Source organism: Oncorhynchus keta, chromosome 10, assembly GCF_023373465.1.
Source record: "Oncorhynchus keta strain PuntledgeMale-10-30-2019 chromosome 10, Oket_V2, whole genome shotgun sequence".
Lineage (NCBI taxonomy): Eukaryota > Metazoa > Chordata > Actinopteri > Salmoniformes > Salmonidae > Oncorhynchus > Oncorhynchus keta.
Genome location: NC_068430.1, coordinates 33716744 through 33736420, shown reverse-complemented (window position 1 = coordinate 33736420; position 19677 = coordinate 33716744). Strand labels below are relative to the sequence as shown.

The window sequence follows — 19677 nt, the reverse complement described above, 5'->3', positions numbered from 1 at the left end:
ACCTGCATATTTAGTTAAATTAAATGTTAGCAGGCAATATAAAACTAGGGAAATTGTGTCACTTCTCTTGCGTTCATTGCACGCAGAGTCAGGGTATATGCAACAGTTTGGGCCGCCTGGCTCATTGCGAACTAATTTGCCAGAATTTTATGTAATTATGACATAACATTGAACGTTGTGCAATGTAACAGCAATATTTAGACATATGGATGCCACCCATTAGATAAAATACGGAACCGTTCCGTATTTCACTGAAAGAATAAATGTTTTGTTTTCGAAATTATAGTTTCCGGATTTGACCATATTAATGACCTAAGGCTCGTATTTCTGTGTGTTATTATATTATAATTAAATCTATGATTTGATAGAGCAGTCTGACTGAGCGGTGGTAGGCAGCAGCAGGCTCGTAAGCATTCATTCAAACAGCACTTCACTGCATTTGCCAGGAGCTCGTCGCTTTGCTTGAAGCATTGCGCTGTTTATGACTTTAAGCCTATCAACTCCCGAGATTAGGCTAGCAATACTATAGTGCCTATTAGAACTTAAAAGGTAGTCAAAGGTATATGAAATACAAATGGTATAGAGAGAAATAGTCCTATAATAACTACAACCTAAAACTTCTTAACTGGGAATATTAAAGACTCATGTTAAAAGGAACCACCAGCTTTCATTTGTTCTCATATTCTGAGCAAGGAACTTAAATGTTAGCTTTTTTACATGGCACATATTGCACTTTTACTTTCTTCTCCAACACTTTGTTTTTGCATTATTTAAACCAAATTGAACATGTTTCATTATTTATTTGAGACTAAATTGATGTTATTGATGTATTATATTAAGTTAAAATAAAAATGTTCATTGTTCATTCAGTATTGTTGTAATTGTCATTATTACAAATATATATTATAAAAATCGGTATCGTCTTTTTTTGGTCCTCCAATAAATCGGTATCGGAGTTGAAAAATCACAACCCGTCGACCTCTAGTCTCACTGTCTTTATGTCTCTCTGTGAATTGCGCCTCAGCTGTTGAATATTTGCAGTTATACGGAAGGATTATTTCGGTCATGAATACCAAGGCATGTCTAAGATTTGTTTTTAAGATATTTAAGATGAACATTAAAAGACCAGGGCTGTACCAATGTAGTGGAACCGTGGTGCAGGATTTCCATTAGGAAAATCAGGCGCTGGACAAGTAAGAGGAAATATTTTAATTTATCTGACATTTGAGAAATGTTCTGGTCATACATTTGCATTGGGTGCGTAACCTAATAAGGCGTCCACCCACACAGCTAGCGCCATCAATAAACCAGGGATATTGGCCAAATGAGCCACATTTTCATTCCTTAAAAACAGCCTATAACAAATTATAAAAACACTATTCCTTGTGTTTCCATTTATAGCCTATTGGTTTTTAATTTCCGAAAACAATAATTGTCCTCCCCACAGTTCAGCTGTCAGAGATTTGAGCACTAAACGCATTAGGGACCTGCATAGACCTACAGGGTTAGGTGTCCACTGCATGGTATTAATATAACAAATATACATAGAGTACCAGTCAAAGGTTTGGACTCACTTACTCATTTTTTCTCACTTACTCATTTTCTCACTTACTCAAGAGTTTTCTTTATTTTTAATATTTTGTAGATTGTCAAATCAAATCAAATGTGTCACATGCGCCAAATACAACAGGTTACAGTGAAATGCTTACTTACAAGCCCTTAACCAACAATGCTTTAAGAAGTTTTCAGAAAAAAAGAGAAAACAAAACTAACAAAGAATTAAACAGCAGCAGTAAAATAACAATAGCAAGGCTATATACAGGAGGTACGGAGTCAATGTTTGGGGACACCGGTTAGTTGAGGTAATTGAGGTAATATGCACATGGAGGTAGAGTTAAAGTGACTATGAATAGATAATAAACAGAAAGTAGCAGCAGCGTAAAAGAGGAGTCTGGGTAGCCCTGTGAAGAAGCCTCTTGGACCTAGACTTGGCACTCCGGTACTGCTTGCCGTGCGGTAGCAGAGAGAACAGTCCATGACTAGGGTGGCTGGAGTCTTTGACAATTTTTAGGGCCTTTCTCTGACACAGCATGGTATAGAGGTCCTGGATGGCAGGGAGCTTGGCCCCAGTGATGTACTGGGCTGTACGCACTACCCTCTGAAGTGGCCAAGCAGTTGCCATACATGGCAGTGATGCAACCAGTCAGGATGCTCACGATGGTGCAGCTGTAGAACCTTTTGAGGATCTGAGGACCCATGCCAAATCTTTTCAGTCTCCTGAGTGGGAATAGGCTTTGTCGTGCCCTCTTCACTACTGTCTTAGTGTGTTTGGACCATGATAGTTTGTTGGTGATGTGGATGCCAAGGAACTTGAAGCTCTCAACCTGATCCACTGCAGCCCCGTCGATGAGAATGGGGGCGTGCTTTTTCTTGATCACATAGAGGGAGAGGTTGTTGTCCTGGCACCACACGGCCAGGTCTCTGACCTCCTCCCTATAGGCTGTCTCATTGTTGTTAGTGATCAGCGTGGCGGATGTGTTGTTACCTACCCTTACCACCTGGGGGCAGCCTGCCAGGAAGTCCAGGATCCAATTGCAGAGCGAAGTGTTTTATTCCTAAGGTCCTTAGCTTAGTGATGAGCTTTGAGGGCACTATGGTGTTGAACACTGAGCTGTAGTCAAAGAATAGCATTCTCACATAGGTGTTCCTTTTGTCCAGGTGGAAAGGGCAGTATTGAGTGCAATAGAGATTGCATCATCTGTGGATCTGTATGCAAATTGGAGTGGGCCTTGGGTTTCTTGGATAATGGTGTTCATGTGAGCCATGACCAGCCTTTCAAAGCACTTCATGGCTACAGAGTGTTACGGGTCGGTAGTCATTGAGAAGGTTACCTTAGTGTTTTTGGGCACAGGGACTATGTTGGTCTGCTTGAAATATGTTGGTATTACAGACTCAGGTATAGACAGGTTAAAAATGTCAGTGAGACACTTGCCAGTTCGTCAGAGCATGCTCGGACTACACGTCCTGGTAATCCATGTTGACCTGTTTAAAGGTCTTACTCACATCGGCTAAGGAGAGTGTGATCACACCGTCGTCCGGAACAGCTGATGCTCTCATGCATGGTTCAGTGTTACTTGCCTCGAAGCGAGCACAGACGTAATTTAGCTTGTCTGGTAGGCTCGTGTCACTGGGGAGCTCGCGGCTGTGCTTCCCTTTGTAGTTTGTACTAGTTTGTACTAGTTTGTAAGCTCTGCCACATCCGATGAGCATTGGAGCCGGTGTAGTACAATTCAATCTTAGTCCTGTATTGACGCTTTACCTGTTTGATGGTTTGTCGGCGGGCATGGCGGGATTTCTTATAAGCTTCCGGGTTAGAGAATAATTGTAGAATAATAGTGAAGCCATCAAAACTATGAAATAACACATATGGAATCAAAAAAGTCTTAAACAAATCAAAACATATTTTGCATTTGAGATTCTTCAAAGTAGCCACCCTTTGCCTTGATGACAGCTTTGCATACTCTTGACATTCTCTCAACCAGCTTCATGAGGTTGTCATCTGGAATGCATTTCAATATACAGATGTGCCTTGTTAAAAGTTCATTTGTGGAATTTCTTTCCTTCTGAATACTTTTGAGCCAATTGTGTTGTGTCAAGGCAGGGTTGGTATTCAGAAGATAGCCCTATTTGGTAAAAGACCTAGTCGATATTATGGCAAGAACAGCTCAAATAAGCAAAGAGAAACGACAGTCCATCATTACTTTAAGACATGAAGTTCAGTCAATCCGGAAAATGTCAAGAACTTTGAAAGTTTCTTCAAATGCAGTCGCAAAAACCATCAAGTGCTATGATGTAACTAGCTCTCACGAGGATCGCCATAGAAAATGAAGATCCAGAGTTACCTCTGCTGCAGAGGATAAATTCATCAGAATTAACTGCACCTCAGATTGCAACCCAAATAAATGCTTCAAAGGGTTCAAGTAACAGACACATCTCAACATTAACTGTTCAGAGGAGACTGCATGAATCAGGACTTCATGGTCAAAATGCTGCAAAGAAACCACTACTAAAGGACACCAATAAGAAGAGACTTGCTTGGGCCAAGAAACACGAGCAATGGACATTAGACCGGTGAAAATCTGTCCTTGAGTCCAAATGTAACCAATGTCTTTGTGAGACACAGAGTAGGTGAAAACCTTAGATGATCTATGCATGTGTGGTTCCCACAGTGACTGGTGACACTGTCTGTGATATACTTAGAATTCAAGGCACACTTAACCAGCATGGCTACCAAAGCATTCTGCAGCAATACACCATCCCATCTGGTTTGCGCTTAGTGGGATTATCATTTGTTTTTCAACAGGACAATTCAAAAAGAAAATTTAAACCGTTATTTAACTAGGCAAGTCAGTTAAGAACAAATTCTTATTTTCAATGACAGCCTAGGAACAGTGTGTTAACTGCGTTGTTCAGGGGCAGAACGACAGCTTGGAGATTCGATCTTGCAACCTTTCGTCTACTAGTCCAAAGCTCTAACCACTAGGCTGCCTGCCACCCCAATGACCCAACACACCTCCAAGGTGTGTAAGGGCTATTTGACCAAGAAAGAGAGTGATGGAGTGCTGCATCAGATGATCTGGCCTCCACAATCACCTGACCTCAACCTAATTTAGATGGTATGGGATGAGCTAGACCGCAGAGTGAAGAAAAAGCAACCAACAAGTGCTCAGCATATGTGGGAACTCCTTCAAGACTGTTGGAAAAGTATTCCTCATGAAGCTGGGTGAATGAGTGCCAATAGTGTGCAAAGCTGTCATCAAGGCAAAGGGTGGCTACATTGAAGAATCTAAAATCAAAAATATATTTAACACTTTTTTGATTACTACATAATTCCATATGTGATACTTCATAGTTTTGATGTCTTCACTATTATTCAACAATGTAGAAAATAGTAAAATAAAGAAAAACCCTTGAATGAGTAGGTGTGTCCAAACATTTGAATGGTACTGTATAAAGGAAGATAACTTTTGGCCTAGCACCAGAGAGAGAGAGAAGGAGATATGCTGGTGGCATGCTACAACACCGACATCCTTGTCAGATAGGCTACGTTTGCTATACAGATACAGCCTTACAGGAGGCGGCTAATTCACCAATTGTTTTACGCGGCATCACTCAATAGAATTTTGAAAGATTACCTTCTAAAGTAATTTGCAGTACTTTATTAAAGTGTAACAGACTACTGAGATGTTATTGAAGAAATAAGTTGTTTCATGATCTTTTTGGACTGAATATCAGCCCTGCACCTCTATGACACTGCATCTCAGTGCAAGAGGTGTCGCTACAGTACCTGGTTTGAATCCAGGCTGCATCACATCCAGCCTTGATTGGGAGTCCCATAGGGCGGCAAACAATTGGCACAGCCTCGTCCGGGGTAGGCCGTCATTGTAAATAAGAATTTGTTCTAAACTGACTTGCCTAGTCAAATAAAGGTTAAATAAATAAAATGACTCAACATCACCTGTGATGACTATACATCATCAGTAGGGGGCAGCACACAGGGAACTCATATTTTGCTAATGGAGTTGGAGTGGAACATTCTCAATATTTAACAAAATGATACATTTAAAATTAAACTCTTCAGCAAATGAGCGCCAAGGACTGTACATACGTACAGGTAAAAACTTGACCTTATGCATTCACAAGATTGTTAGGAAAAGGCAAAAGATAGAGAGAGAGACTGAAAGTATAGCTCACTCACTCTAGGTCGGCAGCGCTGTCAATTTTCATGAACTCCTGTTTGATGCGGAGCAGGATCTCTGGCTCAAGCCTGGCGTAGTGCAGAGTGCATGGCGGCAAGGCCAGGTCAGAGGGGTACAGGTAAGACAAAGCACAAGGAAGGGGGAGAGGTGGGAGGGGGGGCACACACACATTTAAACACACAAGCACAGAAAGAAAGACAGAGAGGATGCAAATACAGTTACACAAACAAAACACACAAGAGAACAACAGTACCGCACATGACACACACAAAGGGGATCAGGGTGTGAAGGGTGATCAGATGAAATGGGACAAACAGAGAAACATGATCAGTTAGCAGTGGAACAGGCAGTATACCTTGGTCACATGACCCTGCTGCGGTGAGTAGAGCAAGGATTCCTAAGTGTGTCAGATCCCCCCCTGAGAATGGCTCAGTGGAACAGGCCATCACACCCCATCAACCCAGACAGAACCCCCCCCAGGCTGGAACACCAGGATGTGAATGCTACTGACTGACTCCATTAGCTGTTTACTTATGTTAGTCACCTGGCCTGCTTAAAAGCAACATGATGGAAGCTGTTGAGGGTGCTTGTGTGCCTGTGGGTATATGGAGGGTGTTTGGGTGTGTACGGGGGAGTTGTGTTGGTGTGTATGTGAGTGTGCATGTCTGCTGCTGTGTGTCCCTACTTGATGTCCTGGCTGATCTGCCTCTCCAGGCGTTGGCGTCTCTCCTCCAGCTGCTCGATGGGGCTGTCCTCAGGGAACTCATAAGGAGCGGTGCGCATCTCACTCTCCGTCAGGCTACGAGTGAACAGCTCCTGAGAGATACACAAACTTACATAAACATCATGAACATTTAACACCGACACACACCCCGACACACACCCCGACACACACCCCGACACACACACACACACACCCCGACACACACCCCGACACACACCCCGACACACACACACACACACCCCCGACACACACCCCGACACACACACACACACACCCCCGACACACACCCCGACACACACACACCCCGACACACACACACACCCCCGACACACACACCCACACACACACACCCCCACACACACACACCCCCACACACCCCCACACACCCCGACACACACACACCCCGACACACACACACCCCGACACACACACACCCCGACACACACACACCCCGACACACACACACCCCGACACACACACACACACCCCGACACACACACACACCCCGACACACACACACACCCCGACACACACACACACCCCGACACACACACACACCCCGACACACACACACACACCCCGACACACACACACACACACACACACACACACACACACACACACACACACACACACACACACACACACACAGAAAGTGCTTGACAGTGGTGGAAAAAGTACTCAGTTGTCATACTTTAGTAAAAGGAAAGATACCTTAATAGAAAATCACTCAAGTAAAAGTAAATGACACCCAGTAAAACCCTACTTGAGTAAAATTCTAAAAGTATTCGGTTTTAAATATACTTAAGTATCAAAAGGAAATGTAATAGTAAAAGTACAAATAACCTCAAATTCAAACCAGACAGCACCATTTTCTTGTTTTTCAAAATCACGGATAGCCAGCGGCACACTCCAACACTCAGACATAATTTACAAATGTTTAGTAAGTCCGCCAGATCAGAGCCAGTAGGGATGACACAGGATGTTCTCTTGATAAGTGTGTGAATTGCACCATTTTCCTGTCCTGCTAAGCATTCAAAATGTAATGAATACATTTGGGTGTCAGGGAAAATGTATGGAGTAAAAAGTACATCATTTTCTTTAGGAATGTAGTTAAGTAAACGTTGTCAAAAATATACAGTGGGGCAAAAAAGTATTTAGTCAGCCACCAATTGTGCAAGTTCTCCCACTTAAAAATCGATGAGAGAGGCCTGTAATTTTCATCATAGGTACACTTCAACTATGACAGACAAAATGAGAGAGAAAAAATCCAGAAAATCACATTGTAGGATTTTTAATGAATTTATTTGCAAATTATGGTGGAAAATAAGTATTTGGTCACCTACAAACAAGTAAGATTTCTGGCTCTCACAGACCGGTAACTTCTTCTTTAAGAGGCTCCTCTGTCCTCCACTCGTTACCTGTATTAATGGCACTTGTTTTAACTTGTTATCAGTATAAAAGACACCTGTCCACAACCTCAAACAGTCACACTCCAAACTCCACTATGGCCAAGACCAAAGAGCTGTCAAAGGACTTTTGTAAACTTTTGTTATTGACCAAATACATATTTTCCACCATAATTTGCAAATAAATTAATTAAAAATCCTACAACGTGATTTTATTTTCTTATTTTGCCTGTCATAGTAAGTGTACCTATGATGAAAATTACAGGCCTCTCTCATCTTTTTAAGTGGGAGAACTTGCACAATTGGTGGCTGACTAAATACTTTAGTATTTACAGTGGGTTAAAAAAGTAAAGTACAGATACACCAAAAAAGTACTTAAATAGTACTTCAAAGTATTTTTACTGAAGTACTTTACACCACTGTTGACAACACTGTGTCACTGTGCTCTCACCTCAGCGATCTCCTTGTACTTTCCGTCCATGGATGTACGCAGGTTGATGGGGAAGTGTTTGAGTGTGTGACTGATGGGTGTCCCAGGGAGGGAGCGCTGAGGATTCAGGGGCTTGGCCTGCCCTGCTACACCACGCAGATCTAGATGGAGGGGTGGAGAGGAAGATAGAGAGAGAGGCAGTGTTAAACAACAAATAATAAACATTCCAAAAAAGACAACAAAAAACAAAAAAACAAAGTTAAACAACAGTTAGGGAGAGGCAGATGGAGTGAGTTGTTATTGCATGGATTTGCAACATTTAAACACTGTCTGATATTTCACAGCCACAACTCTTGTGCCATCACCTCCAACATGGGACTACACTAGTATACTACACTCCGGCCCTCTTCTCTCTCAACTACAGCCTCGTCTCTCAGCAGCAGTGTTGTGCTCTGCATACAGCACAGAGGAGCTTCCTTACAGTATGACAGCTTCAGTGGTGTGTTAGTCTCTCCACAGCACTGCTGGCCCTTTGAGCTGTGTCTCTGTTGGCTGCCCACTGCATTGTGTGTCAGGCAGCAGCAGGAGTGGTGTCTGTGTGTGTGGCAGTAGTCTCTGTGGTATATAGCCCACCCTAAGGGTCATTCAGATGGATGCTCAATAACAAGATAAATGTTGTCAGATGCCAGACACCCGTTGCCATGGAGACCTGGTCTGGAGAGAGGGGAGGAGAGGTTGAGGGGAGGAGCACAATAACAGAACCTTCCCCTGAGACGGACGCTGCTGGGTGAGAGAGTACACACTACACTGGCAGGCAGGCAGGCAGGCAGAGAACAAAGACCCCACTGTGTATGTCCCGTTGAAAACAGAGAGAGAGAGATGGGGGATTAGTAACCAAAAGATGAGCGATGAGCTCAAGAGCCACGTGATAGTTTGCTAAACTGTGTGTGTGTGTTTTCAGAGAATGCTGCTTTGGCATGATGATCCCATAAGGTCTTTATACTGGAGGGGACTCCTGAGATGCAGAGGGTTACATTTTAAGACAGACAAGCCCTGTAAATGAGTGTGTCCCACAGCATGCTCTGCTACGCCTAATCACCCCATGAAAGATGCTAGAGCAACTGGACTCATCACAAACACTGTCATGTTATTATTATATATTTTAACTTATTTTTTTTCTGTCATGTGCCTTTAACTGAGGAGTGGCTTCCATCAGGCCACTCTACCATAAAAGCCTGATTGGTGGAGTCCTGCAGAGATGGTTGACCTTCTGGAAGGTTCTTCCATCTCCACAGAGAAACTCTGGAACGCTGTCAGAGTGAACATCGGATTCTCGGTCACATCCGTGACAAAGGCCCTTCTCCCTCGATTGCTCAGTTTGGCCAGCTGCCCAGCTCTGGGAAGAGTCTTGATGGTTCCAAACCTCGTCCATTAAAGAACTATGGAGGCCAATGTGTTCTTTGGCATCTTCAATGCTGCAGACAATTTTTGGTACCCTTCCCCAGATCTGTGCCTCTACACAATCCTGTCTCAGAGCTCTACGGACAATTCCTTCGACCTCATGGCTTAGTTGCTGCTCTGACATGCACTGTCAACTGTGGGACCTCATTTAGAAAGGTGTGAGCCGCAGGTGGACTCAAGTTGTAGAACCATCTCAAGCATGATCAACGGAAACAAGATGCACATAAGCTACATTTCGAGTCTCATAGCAAAGGGTCTGAATACTTATGTAAATAAGTTATATATACAGTTGAAGTCGGAAGTTTACATACACTTAGGTTGGAGTCATTAAAACTTGTTTTTCAACAACTCCACAAATTTCTCGTTAACAAACTAGTTTGGAACGTCGGTTAGGACATCTACTTTGTGCATGACAAGTAACTTTTTCCAACAATTGTTTACAGACAGATTATTTCACTTATAATTCACTGTATCACAATTCCAGTGGGTCAGAAGTTTAAAAACACTAAGTTGACTGTGCCTTCAACCAGCTTGGAAAATTCCAGAAAATCATGCCATGGCTTTAAAAGCTTCTGATAGGCTAATTGACATCATTTGAGTCAATTGGAGGTGTACCTGTGGATGTATTTCAAGGCCTACCTTCAAACTCAGTGCCTCTTTGCTTGACATCATGAGAAAATCTAAAGAAATTAGCCAAGACCTCAGAAAAATAATTGTAGACCTCCACAAGTCTGGTTCATCCTTGGGAGCAATTTCCAAACGACTGAAGGTAACACGTTCATCTGTACAAACAATATTACGCAAGTATAAACACCATGGACCACGCAGCCATCATACAGCTCAGGAAGGAGACGCATTCTGTCTCCTAGAGATGAACGTGCTTTGGTGCGAAAGGGCAAATCAATCCCAGAACAACAGCAAAGGACCTTGTGAAGATGCTGGAGGAAATAGGTACAAAATTATCTATATACACAGTAAAACGAGTCCTATATCGACAACCTGAAAGGCCGCTCAGCAAGAGAGAAGCCACTGCTCCAAAACCGCCATAAAAAAGCCAGACTACTGTTTGCAACTGCACATGGGGACAAAGATCGTACGGGGTGGCAGCATCATGTTGTGGGGGTGCTTTGCTGCAGGAGGGACTGGCACACTACACAAAATAGAATGCATGATGAGAAGAAAAATGATGTATGTAAACTTCTGACCCACTGGGAACGTGATGAAAGAAATAAAATCTGAAATAAATCATTCTCTACTATTATTCTGACATTTCACATTCTTAAAATAAAGTGGTGATCCTAACTGACCTAAAACAGGGAATTTTTACTCAGATTAAATGTTAGGAATTGTGAAAAACTGAGTTTAAATGTATTTGGCTAAGGTGTATGTAAACTTCCGACTTCAACTGTATATTATTATATATATACTTATTATAATTTTAAAAATGACATTTGCAAAAAAATCTGAAAACTTATTTTCGCTTCGTCATTATGGGGTATTGCGTGTAGATTGGGATTTTTTCTTTTCTTTTATCCATTTTAGAATAAGGCTGTTGTCACGACTCCCGCCAAAGGTGGCTCCCCTACCAGTTCGGGTGGCGCTCTGCGGTTGTCGTCTCCGGTCTACTAGCCGCCACCGATCCCTTTTCCCTTGTCTGTTGGTTAAGTCTTATTAGTTGCACCTGTTTCTTTTGCGTTTCTTGATTTCTGGTCTATTTAAGCCTGTTAGGCCCGCTTAGGTTTGTGGGTGATTATTTTGTGTTCGCTGTCGGTTGTGGATGTATTTTTTCTCCGGATCGTTTTGCCCTGTGTGTTTGGGCAGTGTCAGTGTTTCTGCGCCCTGTGTTTGGCGTGACCCTTTTTTGTGCCGGAGAAATAAATAATCTATTATTGAACCCTCTGCTCTCTGCGCCTGACTCCTACCTTCCACTCTTAGTAACTCGTGACAGCTATAATGTAACAAAATGTGGAAAAAGTGGTGGGCTACTACAAAGTAATGGTGTAATAAAACTAGTGCAGACTGCAGACACCGTGGCCCAGAGGATAGGAGTTGTAATATGGGTGACCCTGATTTAGAACACACAACACTATACAGCAGCTTAAAGCCTAGTTAGTGGTTGTTCTGGATAAGAACAGAGAGGGGCTAGTTTTAAAGGAGCTATAGTGATCTCAGAAAGCAGAAAAATAGACTACTGTGCTTAATGCAAACTACGATATAGGCCTAGTAAAAAGTATGATGCACAGAATAAACAGTGATATGACTGTAAATTCAGATACCCTCATCTAATTCATTCACAACGCAAGAGGATTTTATTTTATTAGGATCTCTTTTAGTCCTCATTTGGCCTAATCTTCCAAATGTCCTTAAACATTAAAATTCAATGTATAATACAAATCACATATAACACTGTTACACACAACAGGCATAATACACTGACATATTGACCAGATAAATACTTTAACAATCTGAAATGATAGTTTGCTTCCTTCATCTGCCATAGTCCTGCACAACCTCCCATTTTTTATATTTAAAAGGTTCTAAAGTATTGATTGAATGTATATATTGAAAAGTTTCTGGTTTGCTCAGAAAAAATTATTATATTTCTTTATTGCTCTGAATCAAAATGTTATTTAGCCTATTTCTCTTTTCTGCTGGGATAACACAGATGGTGAACAATCTATTCCTAGTATTGACTGGATGTCTGTCTCTTACCAACTGAATACTGATGTGAATGGAGTTAAGCCGTTTTAAATGGTGTACATTGTGAAATAAAATAAGCATATTTTTTTCAATTGTCTTGTTGAATGATGACCAACTAAGTGCATTGTGCATGACTACAACATAATAATCACATCACCTTAAAACAATCATTGCTGCTTTGTTCTGTGCAATCTGCAGCCTCCTAATTTCCCTTGCATGTCCCCAGACCACAGAACAGTATTTCCCCTGACTCTCAATTAATGCTTTCCCGGTAAATATTTAGCTATCCTTCTGATCATGCATGCATTTAATTTTTTTAAATTTATTTTTTTACATAGATGAGTTATAGGTGTAACCCCAAGTAGTTTGGTTTCTAACACTTCCTCAATTTGTACTCCCCCCATACTTAATTGCATCCCCATGCTGTGTTGGCCCTTTCCTGGTGGAACAGACCAACATAAGCTTGATTTTCTTGGCGTTCAAAACAAGTTTGTTCCTGAAAACCCACTCCCTGATATTTCCCAGATCTACTTGTAGAGTTTGCTGTAACTGTTGATATTCCACAGTTTAAAGCATGAGTGAAAGAAAACGACCAATTGATATACAGTTGAAGTTGGAAGTTTTTCACAATTCCTGACATTTAATCTGAGTAAATATTCCCTGTTTTAGGTCAGTTAGGATCACCACTTTATTTTAAGAATGTGAAATGTCAGAATAATAGTAGAGAGAAATATTTATTTAAGATTTAATTTCTTTCATCACATTCCCAGTGGGTCAGAAGTTTACATACACTCAATTAGTATTTGGCAGCATTGCCTTTAAATTGTTTAACTTGGGTCAAACATTTTGAGTAGCCTTCCACAAGCTTCCCACAATAAGTTGGGTGAATTTTGGCCCATTCCTCCTGACAGAGCTGGTGTAACTGGTTTGTAAGCCTCTTTGCTCGCACACGCTTTTCAGTTCTGCCCACAAATTTTATATATGATTGAGGTCAGGGCTGTGTGATGGCCACTTCAACACCTTGACTTTGTTGTCCTTAAGCCATTTTGCCACAACTTTGGAAGTATGTTTGGGGTCATTGTCCATTTGGAAGACCCATTTGTGACCAAGCTTTAACTTTCTGACTGATGACTTAAGATGTTGCTTCAACATATCCACATAATTTTCCTCCCTCATGATGCCATCTATTTTCTGAAGTGCACCAGTCCCTCCTGCAGCAAAGCACCCCCACAACATGATGCCACCCCCATACTTCACAGTTGGGATGGTGTTCTTCGGATTGCAAGCCTCCCCCTTTTTCCTCCAAACATAACGATGGTCATTATGGCCAAACGGTTATATTTCTGTTTCATCAGACCAGAGGACATTTTTCCAAAAAGTATGATCTTTGTCCCCATTGTGCAGTTGCAAACAGTAGTCTTACTTTTTTTATGGCGGTTTTGGGGCAGTGGCTTCTTCCTTGCTGAGCGGCCTTTCAGGTTATGTCGATATAGGACTCGTTTTACTGTGGATATAGATACCTTTGTACCTGTTTCCTCCAGCATCTTCTCAAGGTTCTTTGCTGTTCTAGGATTGATTTGCACTTTTCGCACCAAAGCACTTTCATCTCATTCATTTCCAGTTCTCTGCTGCCCATGACTGGAACGAATTGCAAAAATCTCTGAAGCTGGAGACTCACATCTCCCTCACTAGCTTTAAGCACCAGCTGTCAGAGCAGCTTACAGATCACTGCACCTGTACATAGCCCATCTATCTACCTACCTCATCCCCATACTGGTATTTATTTATTTTGCTCCTTTGCACCCCAGTATCTCTACCTGCACATTCATCTTCTGCCGATCTACCATTCCAGTGTTTAATTGCTATATTGTAATTACTTCGCCACCATGGCCTATTTATTTCATTAACTTACCTCATTTGCACTCACTGTATATAGACTTTTTTATTTTATTTTGTTCTACTGTATTATTGACTGTATGTTTTGTTTATTCCATGTGTAACTCCGGGTTGTTGTATGTGTCGAATTGCTATGCTTTATCTCGGCCAGGTCGCAGTTGCAAATGAGAACTTGTTCTCAACTAGCCTACCTGGTTAAATAAAGGTGGAAAAAAAAAAATCTCTAGGAGACAGAACGCGTCTCCTTCCTGAGCAGCATGACGGCTGCGTGGTCCCATGGTGTTTATACTTGCGTACCATTGTTTGTACAGATAACGTGGTACCTTCAGGCGTTTGGAAATTGCTACCAAGGATGAACCAGACTTGTGGCGGTCTACAATTTTCCGAGGTCTTGGCTGATTTCTTTAGATTTTCCCTTAATGTGAAGCAAAGAGACACTGAGTTTGAAGGTAGGTCTTGAAATACATCCACAGGTACACCTCCAAATGACTCAAATGATATCAATTAGCCTATCGGAAGCTTCTAAAGCCATGACATTTCCTGGAATATTCCAAGCTGTTTAAAAGGCACAATCAACTTACTGTATGTCAACTTCTGACCCACTGGAATTATGATACAGTGAATTATAAGTGAAATAATCTGTCTGTAAACAATTGTTGGAAAAATTACTTGTGTCATGCACAAAGTAGATGTCCTAACTGACTTGCCAAAACCATAGTTTGTTACCAAGAAATTTGTAGAGAGATTGAAAAACAAGTTTTAATGACTCCAACCTAAGTGTTTCAACAACTCCACAAATTTCTCGTTAACAAACTAGTTTTGGAACGTCGGTTAGGACATCTACTTTGTGCATGACAAGTAACTTTTTCCAACAATTGTTTACAGACAGATTATTTCACTTATAATTCACTGTATCACAATTCCAGTGGGAATTGACTGCCTTCAACCAGCTTGGAAAATTCCAGAAAATCATGCCATGGCTTTAAAAGCTTCTGATAGGCTAATTGACATCATTTGAGTCAATTGGAGGTGTACCTGTGGATGTATTTCAAGGCCTACCTTCAAACTCAGTGCCTCTTTGCTTGAAATCATGAGAAAATCTAAAGAAATTAGCCAAGACCTCAGAAAAATAATTGTAGACCTCCACAAGTCTGGTTCATCCTTGGGAGCAATTTCCAAACGACTGAAGGTAACACGTTCATCTGTACAAACAATATTACGCAAGTATAAACACCATGGACCACGCAGCCATCATACAGCTCAGGAAGGAGACGCATTCTGTCTCCTAGAGATGAACGTGCTTTGGTGCGAAAGGGCAAATCAATCCCAGAACAACAGCAAAGGACCTTGTGAAGATGCTGGAGGAAATAGGTACAAAATTATCTATATACACAGTAAAATGAGTCCTATATCGACAACCTGAAAGGCCGCTCAGCAAGAGAGAAGCCACTGCTCCAAAACCGCCATAAAAAAAGCCAGACTACTGTTTGCAACTGCACATGGGGACAAAGATCGTACGGGGTGGCAGCATCATGTTGTGGGGGTGCTTTGCTGCAGGAGGGACTGGCGCACTACACAAAATAGAATGCATGATGAGAAGAAAAATGATGTATGTAAACTTCTGACCCACTGGGAACGTGATGAAAGAAATAAAATCTGAAATAAATAATTCTCTACTATTATTCTGACATTTCACATTCTTAAAATAAAGTGGTGATCCTAACTGACCTAAAACAGGGAATTTTTACTCAGATTAAATGTTAGGAATTGTGAAGAACTGAGTTTAAATGTATTTGGCTAAGGTGTATGTAAACTTCCGACTTAAACTGTATATTATTATATATATACTTATTATAATTTTAAAAATGACATTTGCAAAAAAATCTCAAAACTTATTTTCGCTTCGTCATTATGGGGTATTGCGTGTAGATTGGGATTTTTTCTTTTCTTTTATCCATTTTAGAATAAGGCTGTTGTCACGACTCCCGCCAAAGGTGGCTCCCCTGCCAGTTCGGGTGGCGCTCTGCGGTTGTCGTCGCCGGTCTACTAGCCGCCAACGATCCCTTTTCCCTTGTCTGTTGGTTAAGTCTTATTAGTTGCACCTGTTTCTTTTGTGTTTCTTGATTTCTGGTCTATTTAAGCCTGTTAGGCCCGCTTAGGTTTGTGGGTGATTATTTTGTGTTCGCTGTCGGTTGTGGATGTATTTTTTCTCCGGATCGTTTTGCCCTGTGTGTTTGGGCAGTGTCAGTGTTTCTGCGCCCTGTGTTTGGCGTGACCCTTTTTTGTGCCGGAGAAATAAATAATCTATTATTGAACCCTCTGCTCTCTGCGCCTGACTCCTACCTTCCACTCTTAGTAACTCGTGACAGCTATAATGTAACAAAATGTGGAAAAAGTGGTGGGCTACTACAAAGTAATGGTGTAATAAAACTAGTGCAGACTGCAGACACCGTGGCCCAGAGGATAGGAGTTGTAATATGGGTGACCCTGATTTAGAACACACAACACTATACAGCAGCTTAAAGCCTAGTTAGTGGTTGTTCTGGATAAGAACAGAGAGGGGCTAGTTTTAAAGGAGCTATAGTGATCTCAGAAAGCAGAAAAATAGACTACTGTGCTTAATGCAAACTACGATATAGGCCTAGTAAAAAGTATGATGCACAGAATAAACAGTGATATGACTGTAAATTCAGATACCCTCATCTAATTCATTCACAACGCAAGAGGATTTTATTTTATTAGGATCTCTTTTAGTCCTCATTTGGCCTAATCTTCCAAATGTCCTTAAACATTAAAATCCAATGTATAATACAAAACACATATAACACTGTTACACACAACAGGCATAATACACTGACATATTGACCAGATAAATACTTTAACAATCTGAAATGATAGTTTGCTTCCTTCATCTGCCATAGTCCTGCACAACCTCCCATTTTTTATATTTAAAAGGTTCTAAAGTATTGATTGAATGTATATATTGAAAAGTTTCTGGTTTGCTCAGAAAAAATGATTATATTTCTTTATTGCTCTGAATCAAAATGTTATTTAGCCTATTTCTCTTTTCTGCTGGGATAACACAGATGGTGAACAATCTATTCCTAGTATTGACTGGATGTCTGTCTCTTACCAACTGAATACTGATGTGAATGGAGTTAAGCCGTTTTAAATGGTGTACATTGTGAAATAAAATAAGCATATTTTTTTCAATTGTCTTGTTGAATGATGACCAACTAAGTGCAGTGTGCATGACTACAACATAATAATCACATCACCTTAAAACAATCATTGCTGCTTTGTTCTGTGCAATCTGCAGCCTCCTAATTTCCCTTGCATGTCCCCAGACCACAGAACAGTATTTCCCCTGACTCTCAATTAATGCTTTCCCGGTAAATATTTAGCTATCCTTCTGATCATGCATGCATTTAATTTTTTTAAATTTATTTTTTACATAGATGAGTTATAGGTGTAACCCCAAGTAGTTTGGTTTCTAACACTTCCTCAATTTGTACTCCCCCCATACTTAATTGCATCCCCATGCTGTGTTGGCCCTTTCCTGGTGGAACAGACCAACATAAGCTTGATTTTCTTGGCGTTCAAAACAAGTTTGTTCCTGAAAACCCACTCCCTGATATTTCCCAGATCTACTTGTAGAGTTTGCTGTAACTGTTGATATTCCACAGTTTAAAGCATGAGTGAAAGAAAATGACCAATTGATATACAGTTGAAGTTGGAAGTTTTTCACAATTCCTGACATTTAATCTGAGTAAATATTCCCTGTTTTAGGTCAGTTAGGATCACCACTTTATTTTAAGAATGTGAAATGTCAGAATAATAGTAGAGAGAAATATTTATTTAAGATTTAATTTCTTTCATCACATTCCCAGTGGGTCAGAAGTTTACATACACTCAATTAGTATTTGGCAGCATTGCCTTTAAATTGTTTAACTTGGGTCAAACATTTTGAGTAGCCTTCCACAAGCTTCCCACAATAAGTTGGGTGAATTTTGGCCCATTCCTCCTGACAGAGCTGGTGTAACTGGTTTGTAAGCCTCTTTGCTCGCACACGCTTTTCAGTTCTGCCCACAAATTTTATATATGATTGAGGTCAGGGCTGTGTGATGGCCACTTCAACACCTTGACTTTGTTGTCCTTAAGCCATTTTGCCACAACTTTGGAAGTATGTTTGGGGTCATTGTCCATTTGGAAGACCCATTTGTGACCAAGCTTTAACTTTCTGACTGATGACTTAAGATGTTGCTTCAACATATCCACATAATTTTCCTCCCTCATGATGCCATCTATTTTCTGAAGTGCACCAGTCCCTCCTGCAGCAAAGCACCCCCACAACATGATGCCACCCCATACTTCACAGTTGGGATGGTGTTCTTCGGATTGCAAGCCTCCCCTTTTTCCTCCAAACATAACGATGGTCATTATGGCCAAACGGTTATATTTCTGTTTCATCAGACCAGAGGACATTTTTCCAAAAAGTATGATCTTTGTCCCCATTGTGCAGTTGCAAACAGTAGTCTTACTTTTTTTATGGCGGTTTTGGGGCAGTGGCTTCTTCCTTGCTGAGCGGCCTTTCAGGTTATGTCGATATAGGACTCGTTTTACTGTGGATATAGATACCTTTGTACCTGTTTCCTCCAGCATCTTCTCAAGGTTCTTTGCTGTTCTAGGATTGATTTTCACTTTTCGCACCAAAGCACTTTCATCTCATTCATTTCCAGTTCTCTGCTGCCCATGACTGGAACGAATTGCAAAAATCTCTGAAGCTGGAGACTCACATCTCCCTCACTAGCTTTAAGCACCAGCTGTCAGAGCAGCTTACAGATCACTGCACCTGTACATAGCCCATCTATCTACCTACCTCATCCCCATACTGGTATTTATTTATTTTGCTCCTTTGCACCCCAGTATCTCTACCTGCACATTCATCTTCTGCCGATCTACCAGTGTTTAATTGCTATATTGTAATTACTTCGCCACCATGGCCTATTTATTTCATTAACTTACCTCATTTGCACTCACTGTATATAGACTTTTTTATTTTATTTTGTTCTACTGTATTATTGACTGTATGTTTTGTTTATTCCATGTGTAACTCCGGGTTGTTGTATGTGTCGAATTGCTATGCTTTATCTCGGCCAGGTCGCAGTTGCAAATGAGAACTTGTTCTCAACTAGCCTACCTGGTTAAATAAAGGTGGAAAAAAAAATCTCTAGGAGACAGAACGCGTCTCCTTCCTGAGCAGCATGACGGCTGCGTGGTCCCATGGTGTTTATACTT

The 19677-nt window shown here is 41.2% G+C and overlaps 1 protein-coding gene across 2 annotated transcripts in view; it reads right to left on the bottom strand.

The window, feature by feature from the left end:
• The window catches only part of LOC118388552 (AMP deaminase 2-like), an 87869-nt gene that overhangs the window by 10227 nt on the left and 57965 nt on the right, over positions 1-19677 (bottom strand). For both annotated transcript variants that reach the window (XM_052526909.1, XM_052526908.1), the window contains exons 2-4: positions 8344-8483; positions 6445-6575; positions 5759-5827 (exon numbers count right to left, since the gene is read on the bottom strand). In XM_052526909.1, the coding sequence (XP_052382869.1) occupies positions 5759-5827; positions 6445-6575; positions 8344-8373 (230 nt within the window). In that variant the 5' untranslated portion in view covers positions 8374-8483. The remainder of the gene's footprint in view (positions 1-5758; positions 5828-6444; positions 6576-8343; positions 8484-19677) is intronic.